The following is a 14,427-nucleotide window of genomic DNA, read 5'->3' on the forward strand; positions in this document are numbered from 1 at the left end:
CTCAGAGGACTAGAGTGTTCCGCAGACGCGCTCCCCCTGCTGATGGAGGTGTGAACACCACCAGCCTCTTGTCTCTAAGACCCCCTCTGGTGGTGGGATGGGATGCAGCCAGTCACATGGCTTCAATCCATCACATAACCATCACTTATCCTTAGTGAATGGCAACAGGAAGTTGCCTGAACAAGGAGTTCCTTTGGCTCTGCTTCTGGGTCCCTTTTGTTTGATTCTCTTATTCCTGATTGTTTGTGTATGGACCTCCGGTTGACCTTGACAACTCCTGATCGCTGCCTGCCCTGACCTCTCGCTTGTCCAATCACTCTTTGTTCTGGTACCACACCTTGTTTCAGCAGTCACCTGCCTCTGCTTGCATAGGGGCCACAACTTGGCAATTGCCCACAGTGCAACACCCTCACCTCTGGAGGCTCTGGTGAAGACCGGGCAGCTGCTTAGACTATGCACCATGTGCACGTCTCTGCCAACTGAGCTGGTGACACAGAGGGTCCACTGTCCTGCCTTGCAGCACTGTGACATTTACTATGTCCATATGTTTTGTTTTTTGTCTTTTTATGTTGGATATGATTGTTTCCTTAGTGGTTGAACTTGATAGACCTATGTCTTTTTTCAATCTAACTATGTAATTGGTCGACAATGAGTCTGGCATCTCTTGTGTCAAACAGAACTATTCAATGGTCAATGTTTTTCCTCTTCTGATTTTTTTAAAGTTTCATTTAAAGTGGGATTATAGTTCCATGTTTAGGTTTCCATGTTCAAGGCGGGTACTATTGCAGAAAGGGACAGCCAATGTCTCTTCTGCAATAAAGTCTCTTACCTGCCTCATCGATTCAGGTTTATGTAGTGAATGCTGAGTTGGGGCATGTGCATCGTCTGCTTTGAACTAGAAAATGTATATCTTCTATTAGGTGATCAGGCTGTGAAAAATGTTGTCCCAGAACAGGTGGGCAGAAATAGAAGTATACCACATTAATCCAAATGCATTAGTATTATCCAATATATATGTGTAAGACACAGTAAAACACTATAAATTAATGTATACATGTGGCTTTTCAGCATTCGTTTTTGCAAGATTTTGTTCCCTTGTTTATATTTCAGCAGTCTGAGCAAAGTTTGCAGCTTACTTATTGTGTCTGAGTTTGGATCGTTGTTTGGAGGCCTGGGGACTGTTGAAAAATCTTTTTTAGTGTGTCATCCTCTGTTCATGGGCATCATGTGCTCATTGATTTTGCTTCTTTTCCCTTTTAGAGCTGGATTGTATGTTGTAACTAGAGATACCTTTCATTTGTCTTTTTCTCTTTCTATTGTTAGAGATCTTCAAAACATTCATAATGCTTTTGTTGATTTTTTTGTATCCTTTCTAATAGAAGAACTCGGGGAGGTTTATTTCCTCTGGGTCACAACATATATCACCTAGAGTTGCCTAATTGCCAGACTGCCATTTCGTGCTTATCCTTCACATTATATATTCTGGCTTCATGTCTCACCTAGCCTTAGCATGGGACCTGAATCCTTGTACCTAAAACCTTGCCAATATAGTGTCTTTAAGTAGTATATTTTGTCTTCTTCTTTGTGAGTTCTTGGGGCAGGGAAGGGATTTTGTAATGTAGTATGACTTGTAGATCCCATGGAAATTCCATGGCTGCCTCCAGTTGGGTATTAGAATACAAGGAAATGCCCTTGATACAGCCCAAAACATGTCTGGTGATACAGGCCATACTAGTGATAGAGGTGATTGTGGGGAAGTTAGCTCCACCCGCTGAAACTGCTTGTCTGCCACGTTAGAGGAAACGAGAAAACACTATGTTTAACAGATTGACACCCTTGTGTGGTATGGTTTGTAGTGGGTGAAGAATTTTGGTAAAGGACGTGATCTTTATGAGGTGGCATTGGCCAAAAAAAATAGAGGAAAACTTTCCCCCTGCCTAAGTTCCCAGATAATTTTAGAGAACAGGGGAGGGTAATTAGGACTTTATATACAAGACAGGGATCGTCTTCTAATAGCACAACATGATGGAATGTTGTGCAATGAGAAAAACTGTATTAGATGTCAAAGTTCTAGATCTACGTAGAGTTAGCAGAATAATCTCACTTTTTGTGAAGATTGACCTTGTACCAAAATGTGTTAGGACTAACTGGCTGGCACATCATGAGATGAGTTTGCAGAAAACAGTAAGATATAATTTGCGTAGAATGCCGACTTTACAGTCCATCTATGGAATTGGATGCCATGCAAATCTGTGGAGCTTCTATGAAACATACCAAGGGTTCCGATGCTGAATTGAATACAAGGGCAACAGCAGACTGTCCTGCCTGTTCCATATGCAAATGTATGAGTACAGACCGAAAGCCTGGTGTGGAGACTCTTGGTATTGGAGCTTGATACATGGCAGATAGGAATTATATAAACGGCCCCCAAAACCCCATGTGATGGAGAATATATATATAATATCTCTCTACCTAATGGAAATTAGCATACCTCCCTGGCCTTACATTGTGTCATAAAGTGCAAAAAGATCATGGTGGTAAACAATATAATTCTTCTGCAATGGGAATGCAGAAGAATTATATTGTTTATTTATAATGATAATAATAAAGCAACATGATCTCTGCATACCTGTGGGGCATCGTTTCTCACCACCTGTTCATTCTATACAAAACAGGAATGTTTTAGTTCTTAAAGTAAAATTTAAAAGTATTCAGGAGAGGAAAACCTTTGAACTACCAATGATAGTTTTGTTACATAACAGACCTAAAGTGGACCTCAGTTCCATCAATATTAGTTTTTTTTTTTTCTCTTTCTCCATCCCAGAGCCTACTCCTTTTTGCCATATCCAGTTTAACTTTTTTCACAGAAAATATTGTCTTTATACAGATTTTATCATTCTGCTGAACCTTTGTGTGCCAATATTGCTTAAACCAGAGATACATTGGGGGTTGAACCCAAGAAAGCTTGATTTGAAAAATATGGTAGTTTGTAGAATGTTTATTTCCCTTGTGGCTGAATTTGATGGACTTGATGGATCTTTTTTTAACATGTTTACTTAAGTAACTATGTAAGCAACACCTAATGAAATGTGGTGCTAGGCTATCCTTAATGTGCAGGACAACAACATTTTATCCCCAATAAAAGTTAAACATAGAAAGGTTATAACTTCACTATGCACACTGCATCTTTTTCAGTGTTAACAAGAAACATTATGGGGGCGTGGTCATGCTATAGAGACGTGAGCAGTTAGCTCCCGTACCGCCAGCAGGTTTATATCAGTCCGGTCAGCTGCTGAACATGCTTTCCCTTGTCTCACTCCCCATGTCTCATCGGCGGAAGACTCCTAGGTCCTCCAGAGCATAAAAACACCGGGTTTTGCGACGATTTTTCTCTCCTTCTCAGGAGTCTTCAGAAGCGGCTCCTGAATCAAAGATGGCGCCTGAGAAAGCTCCAGACCACTGGCCGCTGGCAGCGTGGAGGATCCGCCTGACATCACAGACTGCGGATGAGAACCGCAGCAGTCCTGACTAGTGTTGGTCGAATAGCTCACTATTCGATTCGGCAGCTATTCGCTCGAATATAGCAAAAAAATTTGGGTGGTCGAACATCGAATTCGAACACCATTAAAGTCAATGGGAGAAAAATTCGGGTTTGTTTCAGCACTGTGTCGAGCTTCTACAGCCTCCAAATAGATGTAAAAAGATACATTACAAAGGATACATGAAAATATACATTGTAAAAAGATACATTGTAAAAGGATACATAAAAAGATACATTATAAAAAGATACATTGTAAAAGGATACATAAAAAGATACATTATAAAAAGATACATAACACTGTTACATACCCCTGGACTTCACATGAATATTACAGTGCACCTGTCCAATCAATTTTAGGCTAAAGCTAGGTACAGACTTCCAATATTTATTGTTAGAAAACGAACGATTACGACCGATCAACGATTATGCACGATTATACTTGAACAATCATATTGTGCACAATTCTGTACATGCTGTATCAATATGATCGTTCATATATAATCCACCAACAGTATCCACACACTAGATACAATCGTTTGAACGATGCAGGGAGGGACATGTAAAGGAGAAAGTGTACCGCAGAAACATGCACAATCACTGAACGACACGATACTGTACACACGATAGATAGTGAAAGATCGTCAGCCAATCAGATTCACCATGGCGGTCGTTCATTTCCAGCGACAATCCTCGTTCGTCGGCGTCCTTGGTCACTTTTTTTTGGCCAATCGGTTGTTCATCGGTCGTTTCTAACGATAATTATTGGACGTGTGTATGCAGCTTTAGTCTACACGGACTGCATTCCCATGGGCTAATCTACACCAGGACTTTCCTTCAGGCACGTTTTTGAGCGTTATCTTAAACGTTGATTGCAACATTTAAAAAATTAAACCGCTGGATAAACGCAGGAAAACGCTTTCATTGAACTCAATGGAGGCTTTTTCAAGCGTTTTTAAGCTTTTATGAAAGCTTCCATTGAAAACAATGGGGGCTTTTATAAACATTTTTAGCAGGACTTTGTAATCTGGAAGCCCCCTTTAATAAGGAGACTCCCAGATCTCTACCACCCCACCCTGGGGAATGAGTACAGGGGTACATAAATCCTCTTACTCATTGCCTGAAAGGGTTAAAATATAAGTAAAAAATAGGACAAGGCTTTAATTTAAAATTATTTTATTAATGTGTGTGTTTGTGTAATTTAACTTAAAAATTAAAACGCTGAATAAACGTGGGAAAATGCTTCCATTGAACTCAATGGAGGCTTTTTCAAGCGTTTTTAAGCTTTTATGAAAGCTTTTATTGAAAACAATGGGGGCTTTTATAAACATTTTTAGCAGGACTTTGGAATCTGGAAGCCCCCTTTAATAAGGAGACTCCCAGATAAAGTTCCCACGGTCCAGGAATCCCACAATGACATTATGATTCATAATGTCATTGTCAGGTAACCTGTAAAAAATAAAAAAGAACAAGTTTAAAATAAAAAACACATACAAAAAAATATTTAGAAAAAAAAAAAATTTATTTTTTTTTCCCTGGAATTTTTGCTTTTGAATGCAGCAAAATTCGGGTCGGGTCTACCCGAATTCGAACAGCCATATTCGGGTCGAATATAGGGACAACCCGAATTTGAACATCAACACTAGTCCTGACCCCAGCTCTCTCTCCCAGAGAAATTCTCCGGCTGTTTCAGCAAGAACCCCAGGAAACCAGGTACCTGTTAGTTTATCAGAGCAATGGGAAGCTTTGGGGAGCTTCCATCAAAGAAGGACTTAAATTTACTAGCCACACGTATTGAAAAATCACTTAAAAGAGAGTTGGATGTCTTGCAACAGCAGCTAGTCTCTATGGATGCCAGAGTGTCTGTTCTAGAAACCAGATCATGCTGAGGCATGTATATCAGCCTTAGAATCAGTCACCTCCAATGCTCAGTTACAATTTACCTCGTTATATCTGCGCACAGAAGACAATTAGAACAGAAACCGCAGAAATAATGTGCGGATCCAAGGCTTTCCTAAAGCGACCGCTGGTACTCATTTGAAAACTACAGTTACCACCATTTTGAATTTATTTCTGAATAGCCCACTACTGCTTTTGAGCTAGATAGAGTGCATGGAGTTACTGGGCCATGCCGTGCCAACATAGCTTTTCCGAGGGATGTATTGTGCTGCATACAATTTTACATAAAAAAAAATTTATGCTACAAGCATGGAGGAATGGCACATCAGATTTTGATGGAGCACAAATTCAAATTCCACCAGATCTCTCCAATGACACTTTGCGAATTCGTAGAGTATTCTGGATGTCATTCGAGCTGCGCAAGCTTCATATAAATGGGGATACCCCTTTCATTTATTGATATCCAGGAACAATACCATGTTTGCACTGCACACATGCAGCTCCCATCAATTTTTGAATTTCTAGGTGGCACCTATAGAGATATCAGAGAGGCTGGCAATCCCACCGGAAGTGTCACAGTGGTGCACAGTGGTGCCTTCCACGAGCAGGAGCTTTGGCCAAGGGAATACGGCCAGGCATCACATTATTCCGCATAGAGGTACAATTCGTCGATCCCAGACTGGTACAAATGAGGACTAACTGGGTCGAATGGCTTCCGACTGCCTGCTCCAGTATGGACACTTTTTCTAGGTCTCTAGTATACAATGGTGTTTGACTCTTCTTTAATGTTTTTGAAACAGTGACACTTTACTATTCAATACAATGTGAGTACCTCTACTAGCTCCGACCATTAGAGCGAGGCTGTTTTTACTCTTTACATTGCTATTTAAGATGCCTTTTTAGGAAAGCCTATAAAGTCTTTGGTCACACCTGGTGGTGTGGCTGGCCAGACCGAACTCTTATGGATGTAGCACATGATTATTTTACCGTAGTCTCTATCATATGGGAAGGTTTTGATGTAGCGCTTCTCCTCATCGTATGTGTTAGGTTTATATATTGCCCTATGATCCAGGGGTGGCATTGTATTGTATTGGTTGTATTTGTATACCTAAGCAACGATCTTTGTTCTAGGTTAAACACAATATATAGTTCCTAATTGTGGTGTAGAGTACTCTTCTAGCATTCAAGTTTATCTAATGACATTCGTTGGCGGGAGACGGCTTGTCTCCCTAGGGTACCATCTTCCCACTTAGGCCTGATCCACTTTCTTAGAAGGTTTTTTTGGAACATTTAAACCTTTTTCCCCACATTGGTGCTCTGTCCTCTTCCCTCCTGTTTGTATTTCTTCCCCATCTTATAGGGCACCCCTTGTTTTTGTTTTTCAGTGAGTGTCCTCCTCCCTGTATACCTTCCCAAAGTGTGATGGCATTACAAATCACATCTCTTAATAATAAAGGATTAAATTCTCCTATTAAGCTAGCTGTGGTACTACGGGAATTACACAGGTTTAAATGTCAAGTGGCATTTCTACAAGAAACACATTTCAGACATTACTGAATTCAAAAGCTCACTGATTGCCATTTTCAAACATTAAACCATTGCACCTTCGTGGATTTCAAGTCAAAGGGTGTGTGCATCCTACTTCACAGATCAGTACGCTGGTCTCTTCTAGCTTCCCACTCTGACCCAGAAGGGAGATGTCATGATTAAAGACACAACTGATGATAAAAAAATTTACTTTAGTAAATGTTTATTTTCATAATGTAGGCCAGGTCTCTTTCCTGGAGACCTTATTATCAATGGTGGATGAAATTAGTGAGGGCACATAAATTCTGGGTGGTGACTTTAATTTTCCCCTAACCCCCTCATGAATGTGTCTAGAGGTTCCTCCACATTAACAGTTGCTGCTGGGAGGAGAATTAAACGTACATTACATCTACATCAAATTGTTGATATATGGTGTATACACCACCCAACTGAAAAAGATTTTACTTATTATTCATCTGTACACAAAACATACTGCCGAATCGATTTATTTTTGGTCAAGCATCATGCGATCCTTGCGGTCATCTCCTCCTCGTTACTCACGAAATGCACAGGATTCTACTACAAGCACTTGATAAAATGTGGCAGGGCACTTGCTCGCGCTCTGTGGAAAAGAGGGGCAAGAAACTACATTCCAAGTGTGGTCTCCCCTTCTGGGGGGCTGGTTTGTGCGTGTGTGTGTGTTTTATGAAAACCTTGAAAACCTATATAATTTGGAGGACAATTGATCAACTAACCCTGACCAAACCAGAGCAGCCTTGGTGGTGGAGTCATTAGGCGCTCTGATCACGGTGGAAGAATTGTCTTCTGCCATTTCGGGTGCGGCTTCGGTTAAGGCCCCAGGGCCGGATGGCCTGACTCTATGATACTTTAAAAGTTTTCTACCCTTGTTATCTTCAAAATACTTGGAGACCTTTAACAGCTTAATTAGCGGAAGCACGCCCCCTAAAGAAACCTTGATGGCTCATATCTCACTGATTCTAAAGCCTTACAAGGACCCTAACTCGTGTTCCAGTTACAGACTGATCTCCCTTTTGAATTGTGACCTCAAGCTCTTCAGCTCCATTCTAGCTAAAGGTCTCACACCCCTAATACGAAAGGTCATTCATGCTGATCAGTGAGGTCTGGGAGGGAGGCGCGCAACAACACTTAATCTGATTGATTATGTAAGCACTAAAAAGATTCCAGCGATGTTGCTGGCAGCTGATGCTGAAAAAGCATTTGATAGGGTAACCTGGGATTTTTTGAGGTTAATCCTGATGCACATAGGTCTACCAAAAAACTTTATAAAATACATTTTATCGCTCTATTCTGCTTCCACAGTGCAAAAAAAGGTTAATAGTTCGTTGTCAAAGTCTTTTAACATATGTAATGGGACTTGGCAGGGGTGCCCTTTATCGCCCTTGTTGTTTATTTTGATACTTGATACTTTATTTTGATACATTTTTACGTGTAAATGTAAAAATGTAAGAATCAATACTAATATACAAGGCATTTGAACCCAGAAACAGGTGTCAGCATATGCAGATGAATTGTCTTTGTCTTATCCTTGACTTGTCCTCACTAGAACAGCTGAATTTTTTACCACTCCTAAATTCCATAAGGGGTACGGATAGTCCTCTCATAATGAGACAGATACTATACTTACCTAAACTGAAAGGTGGGATTGCTTTCCCAGACCCCTTTCTATTTTATGAGGCGGTACATCTGCCGAGATTGATCAGCTGGTGTAGGAATGAGACACAGAAGTCCTGGGTGGCCTTGGAAGCGGCGATATCCTCAGTACCACTTGCGGGTGCGATCTGGTGTTCCCCAGATACATGCGCTGTGGAACTCCTATCCTTTATTAGGTCAGACATTGCGTGTTGTTCACGGGTTTTTTAGGTTGCTGGGTCTAAACACATATTCAACCCTATCTTGGGTCACCCCCGGATTCAATCCAGTCTATCAGATCAAAAGTGCTACCTCTGGAGAGAGCTCGGAACTTTCCGAGCTACACACTTTCTGGGCGGCACCGAATGAAGGGCGGCCTTTGACAGGCTGAAAATTTGCTTCCAGAACTGGATGTTTGGCGTCGCCTACAATTGGCCCACTTTCTAAGATCTGTTCCAACACCAGCCCAGATCATTCATACACTGAAACCTGGAGTCAATTTGTGTTGTGGCAGGCCCAATGGGAGGGAGTTTGTCTTATGTGTATCAGCTTCTCTTGGAAAAGTCGACACCTGCATCCATACTATTTGTAACGAAATGTGAAAGAGATCTAAGCACCACGTTCTCTCCAGAACAATGGGAGCAACTATACCTAGGCTATATAGCTGCGTTTAGCAATGCATACCAAGAATTGAATTATTAATTACTTACCCGTTGGTACAGAGTCCCGGCTGTCCTGGCAAAAATTTATCTGTGTGTGTACTACCATTGCTGGAGATGTAAGACAGAGATAGGTAGTCTTTTACACATATTCTGGGAGTGCCCTTTGTTGAGCTCCTTTTGGTCTCAGGTGGCAGATGTACTAGAATGAACTAATGTGAACATACAAATCAGGCCCGAATTGGCATTATTACATGTCTCATTTGTCACCAAAAAAGTACCACAACTCAATATTGAAACATCTTCTTAATGCAGCAAAAGCTTGCATCCCAGTACTGTGGAAACAATCCTCCCCTCCCACAGTAGCTCAATGGTATAGGAAGGTAAATGATATTATGGCAATGGAGGATCTGTTAACGCCTAGAGATGGGAGATCAGACAAGTTCAATAAGACGTGGTTCTATTGGATACAATAAACCTCAACTCTCTCAGCTATGTGTACAGAGGAAAAAGTGGATGATGTGTAACATTGTAAAGTTTGAGGTCTTGGTGGTTAATGTACGTAATAATAAAAGTTCAAGTTTATAGTACAATCACAGTGATAAAGTCCCTTTTTGCCTGTTCTTTCTTTGTACAACATGAAAGGGGCGTTTTGTTTCCCCATTGTATTTATTTATAAAAAGTTCCTCAGTGTCCAATCACCATATTGCTGCTGTAAACATGCAATATATATATTTTGATATATTAAACTATTTTCTGTATGCAAGGAATTTCTTTGTTATTGTATTGGTTTGGATGCTGAATAATAAAAATAAAATATTAAAAAAAAAAAGAAACATTATAAGTACAGATACTGAAAACTACTTACCAGTTAATATTTCTTTTTGAACTTTAAATGTATCGATAATAGGTGTAATAATCCCAGACATAGTGCCAATCATACTTCCTAACCCAAGATTGATCAGCATAAAGAAAAACATAACAGACCAAAATGGAGATGCAGGAAAATGAGTCATAGCTTCAGTGAATGCAATAAATGCCAATCCTGTTCCTTGTACAGCCTGTGGCAAGATGACAGAAACAAAATTATTTTTTACAATGAACAAAATAGAAACAAAACAATAAATATGTTATTGACAGTAATAAAAACAATGTACAAAAATCATAGTGAATTTGCAACTACACTGGCAAATTGGAAAGTACCTAAAATAAAATACAAAGTGAGTTTATCATACATATTTAGTGAATCACTATGTTTGAAATCACCTTTTTAAAAATGATGAATTGATGAAAATGGTATAGTTACAGCTTCCCTGAGATATATAGATCTTACTTCTAAATCTCCTATATAAATTTAGTAACATTGTATGTATATTTCATACTATTCCAACAAAGAAAAATCTGCCTTTAAGACTTGAATAGAACTGTACCAAAAATATTTTTTTTAAATACGTCTGGCAAAAAGAGATTATTGCATGATGTTATAAAAGCAATCAAACAAGGAGGCGTTGTCGGCTGATGGTGGAGTAGCAGCACCAACAGTGAGCTCTTTCCCCCATCCGGGAAAAACTTTCAGCTTCTTCACATTTGTGCACTTCTTCTACAGCCGCATGGGACCCAAATCCCATTCAGCACCCAAAGGTAAGCCTGTAGGAGGCCCTGGGGAACCAGCCAGGATATTTGGCCTCTTTTTAGCAGTAGGCTGCTCCTGAGAAGGAAAATTATTTTGTCTCATCTTGTTCTTCAAACCTCCATTTTGTAACAGAAGTATCCATGAGAAATATACCAAGTGATCTGCTTCATTGTGGGGGGTATTGAGCATCCTGTAGGACTAGTGTAATGTGTCTAATGTGTTAATAAGAAAAAAGGGACTGGTCACCTGGGAAAAAGTGAACAGATTCCTAGGATATCATGGCCATATTCAGGATTTCTGAATAGTTACTTATCACTTCAAACCTTTAATTACTTTTCTGTACCACCTACTTTAGTTTGCATAAATAACTCCATCTTTTCTAAATCAGAACAGCAACTCTATTGATCAAAATGGTGTCTGTTCTCTCTCTTACGATTGGAATATTAACCTAACAGCTTCTTTAAGAAATAGATATATTTTTCCTTGACATTTGGTGCCGAAAATTGCAGGATGGACAGATGACCATCGGACCAGCGCCTCAGTATGCCCTAGTCAGCAGGTAAAGCATATTTAGCTTACCAGGGTTTTTCCCTTGCTACGCACTGCTAAGTTACTCTGTCTGGTGAGTCACAAGCTCCATCACTTGAACCTCAGCTGTTAAGAGATGTGTACACACGCAATAACGTGACCTATGGCTGCATTTTGGTAAACAGTTCTGTAACAGGATGCAGTAAGCACTCCAGTGAGTCACATGTTAATATCAGCTTTGCAACCTGTTATACACAAATGCCTTTAGATTAATTGTCTGCTTAGTCTGTTAGTGGGGGTGTAGGACTCCCAGGAATTACCGATTCAAATTTGTGCCTAGTGAGCAAATCTGTGAAAAAGGGTATCTCCTTGGGAGGCAGGTTACATACAGCAATAAAGAAACAATTTAAAGCTAACAACGAAGAAGCATTGAACAAAAAACACTTGAGAAATATGCGAATATCTGGCTAAGTGAAAGTTTGATCAGAAGTGGCTGGTGCATCTCTTCCCAGCAAGATATAGAAGTAGACAAAAGACCCAGGCTATCACCCCATGCTAGTCAAAATACATCAATAGCAGTGGAGTTTACAAAACTAAGCTAGAGATTAAAGCTGATAGCATGGAAATATGAGGAATAAGGTGCATATCTCTTCTGCACTGATATTAACCTCCCTGGCGGTCTAATTATGTAAGTATTTTTATGCCAAGAGCGGTACGTTGTTTTGCATGGAAATTTCTTTTACATTATATTATTATATATATTATATAATATTAACTCACCGAAATCTGTCCAATATTCAAAAAAAATTATTAATAAACTTTAATAATATACAATAATAATAATAATAATAAACAACAAAAATCTGTTAAAACAAGGGTGCATAAAAATACTGAAACCTGTAATGACTGTACAGTAGCATATATAATATTATTATAAATAATAAAATGAATACTTTGTATTGGATTCAATACAGTTATTTTGTTAGAATCTAATACAAAATAATTAGAATTTACTGCCGCGCTCTCTCACACACCAGTGCATGCACCGACATCACTGGGAACACCCGGGGAACGTCAGTACACTTGCCAGGGGAAGATCGGAGGAGAGGACACAGCCCAAAGATGAGATCCGATGGCAGGACGCCGATGGGACCAGGTAAGTGTTTCTTATGCTTTTAGCTACCCCACGTTTCGCTCGGGGTTACCGCTCAGGGGGTTAAATTAGGACATGTATGTGTGAAAATTCAGATAGTGGTAATATTTGTTGTCTAAAGTTTTTTGTTTTATTCTAGCAAGTTGTGAGAATGAATCTAGTGTAATCATGTGTGAGATCTCAAGAGCTTATGTTGTGTCAATATTAATATTGTTGATGAGATGTTATATTTGGCAATGCTGATTTATGATCTGGTACACAATTTGTTTCTTGTACTCTTTGTAATTTGTTGTGAGTAATTTGTTGTTTGTAGTTTCATGTACTCCACTTTAAGAACAAAGGATACAAGGAGGACAATCTGTAGAATCAGGGAAAGAGTGTTGTATACTGAGGAGTGGCTGAAACACAAACCAGGGTGAAGCTGGCAACTGTAAATAAAATAGCAGAGGCAGACATTCATTGGGTTGGGTCAGATACCTTCAATTTCTGCTTGTTTCTCTGTGAATAACTAAAGCATTCTTTTCTGTGCCTTTGCACCCAGATAGTTTTTTTTTCCTTTAGACAACACACAAAGATGTTGGATTCATCTTACAAATGGAGGAAGTAGATGATTTACTTCTATGTCGTGATGACAAGGAAACATGTGGGAAAGAAACCTTAAGCTTGCTGTTTCCTAGCTAAGACAGGTTTTAAAGCAAATTAAAGTAGGCTGTAAAAGAGGTATTTTTAGCAAACATTTGATGAATGTCAAACAATTGCAAATCCTTCTGGGGTTTAGTAGGGTGCTGCTGAGAGTGAATCCCAAATACCGCTTTATTAATGATGTAATAACATAAGAAAAACACTTCCAATTTCTTTAAAGGTCATGTCCAGGGTATGAAAGATCTGAAAACAGCTGTATTGTCAGCTTCCATTTCCCCTTCAAGAACACAGGAAACCATTTTAGCTGCTCTGTCATAAAAATGCTGTCCATGCTACAAGAGTATTGTACCAAAGGCACTGCTTGCCCCAATCATTGTACCCGATGATAGCTCATCTTCCTTCATGTGATCACTTACTGTCACAGTAAAGAAAAACTGGATAGATCCTGGATTTACACCCCTTGCTGCAAGATACACTCTTCCCTGCCTTACCTGTTCATGCCATAACCTTAACCATGTAGTAAAAATACCTAGTAGACAGTCACCTAGACCAGAGTACCCCTTCCAAATATTTCAAATAGATGTTATACAGCTTCCAAAATTGGTATCATTTAAATATGTGCTCACATGTGTGGACATATTTTCAGAATGGCCTTAAGCCTGGTTGGTGGATAAAGCTATTGCTAAAACCGTAACCAGGAAATTACTAACTCAAGTTATCTGTAGATTTGGGGTCCCTGAGGTGATCAAGACAGACAGAAGATCCCATTTCACTAGGGAAGTCCTATCAGAAATAACTAATGCCTTTTATATTACACGAGTCCTCCACATACCATATCATCCTCAAAGTAGTGAAAAGGTGGAGAGACTTAAAGTTATCATCAAAGATATGCTTGCCAAAATTGCTGCTGAAGTTGAGAATCCTTGGGTGGGTTGAATGCCTGCCTATTGTACTGTATTCAAAATGAACTAAAACTAAAGGGAAATATAGGCTCTCGCCTTATGAAACATTATTTGGGATGGTCCCAAGAACAGGACTGTACCCCCTTTTTCTAATATAACAGGTTATGTGGCCTCTTTGCAGAAATGGCCTTAAGCCTGGTTGGTAGATAAAGCTATTGCTAAAACAAGGTGCATAAATATGTGTTTGACTCTATTTCAGACCTAAACCCAACTGG

At 39.6% G+C, this 14,427-nt stretch overlaps 1 protein-coding gene across 5 annotated transcripts in view; it reads right to left on the bottom strand.

Moving 5' to 3' along the window:
- Window positions 1-14,427, bottom strand: part of SLC6A17 (solute carrier family 6 member 17) — a 350,014-nt gene that overhangs the window by 124,867 nt on the left and 210,720 nt on the right. For all 5 annotated transcript variants that reach the window (XM_072423282.1, XM_072423301.1, XM_072423291.1 and 2 more), the window contains one exon: window positions 10,163-10,355. In XM_072423282.1, the coding sequence (XP_072279383.1) occupies window positions 10,163-10,355 (193 nt within the window). The remainder of the gene's footprint in view (window positions 1-10,162; window positions 10,356-14,427) is intronic.

This window comes from Pyxicephalus adspersus, chromosome 1, assembly GCF_032062135.1.
Source record: "Pyxicephalus adspersus chromosome 1, UCB_Pads_2.0, whole genome shotgun sequence".
Taxonomy (NCBI): Eukaryota; Metazoa; Chordata; class Amphibia; order Anura; family Pyxicephalidae; genus Pyxicephalus; species Pyxicephalus adspersus.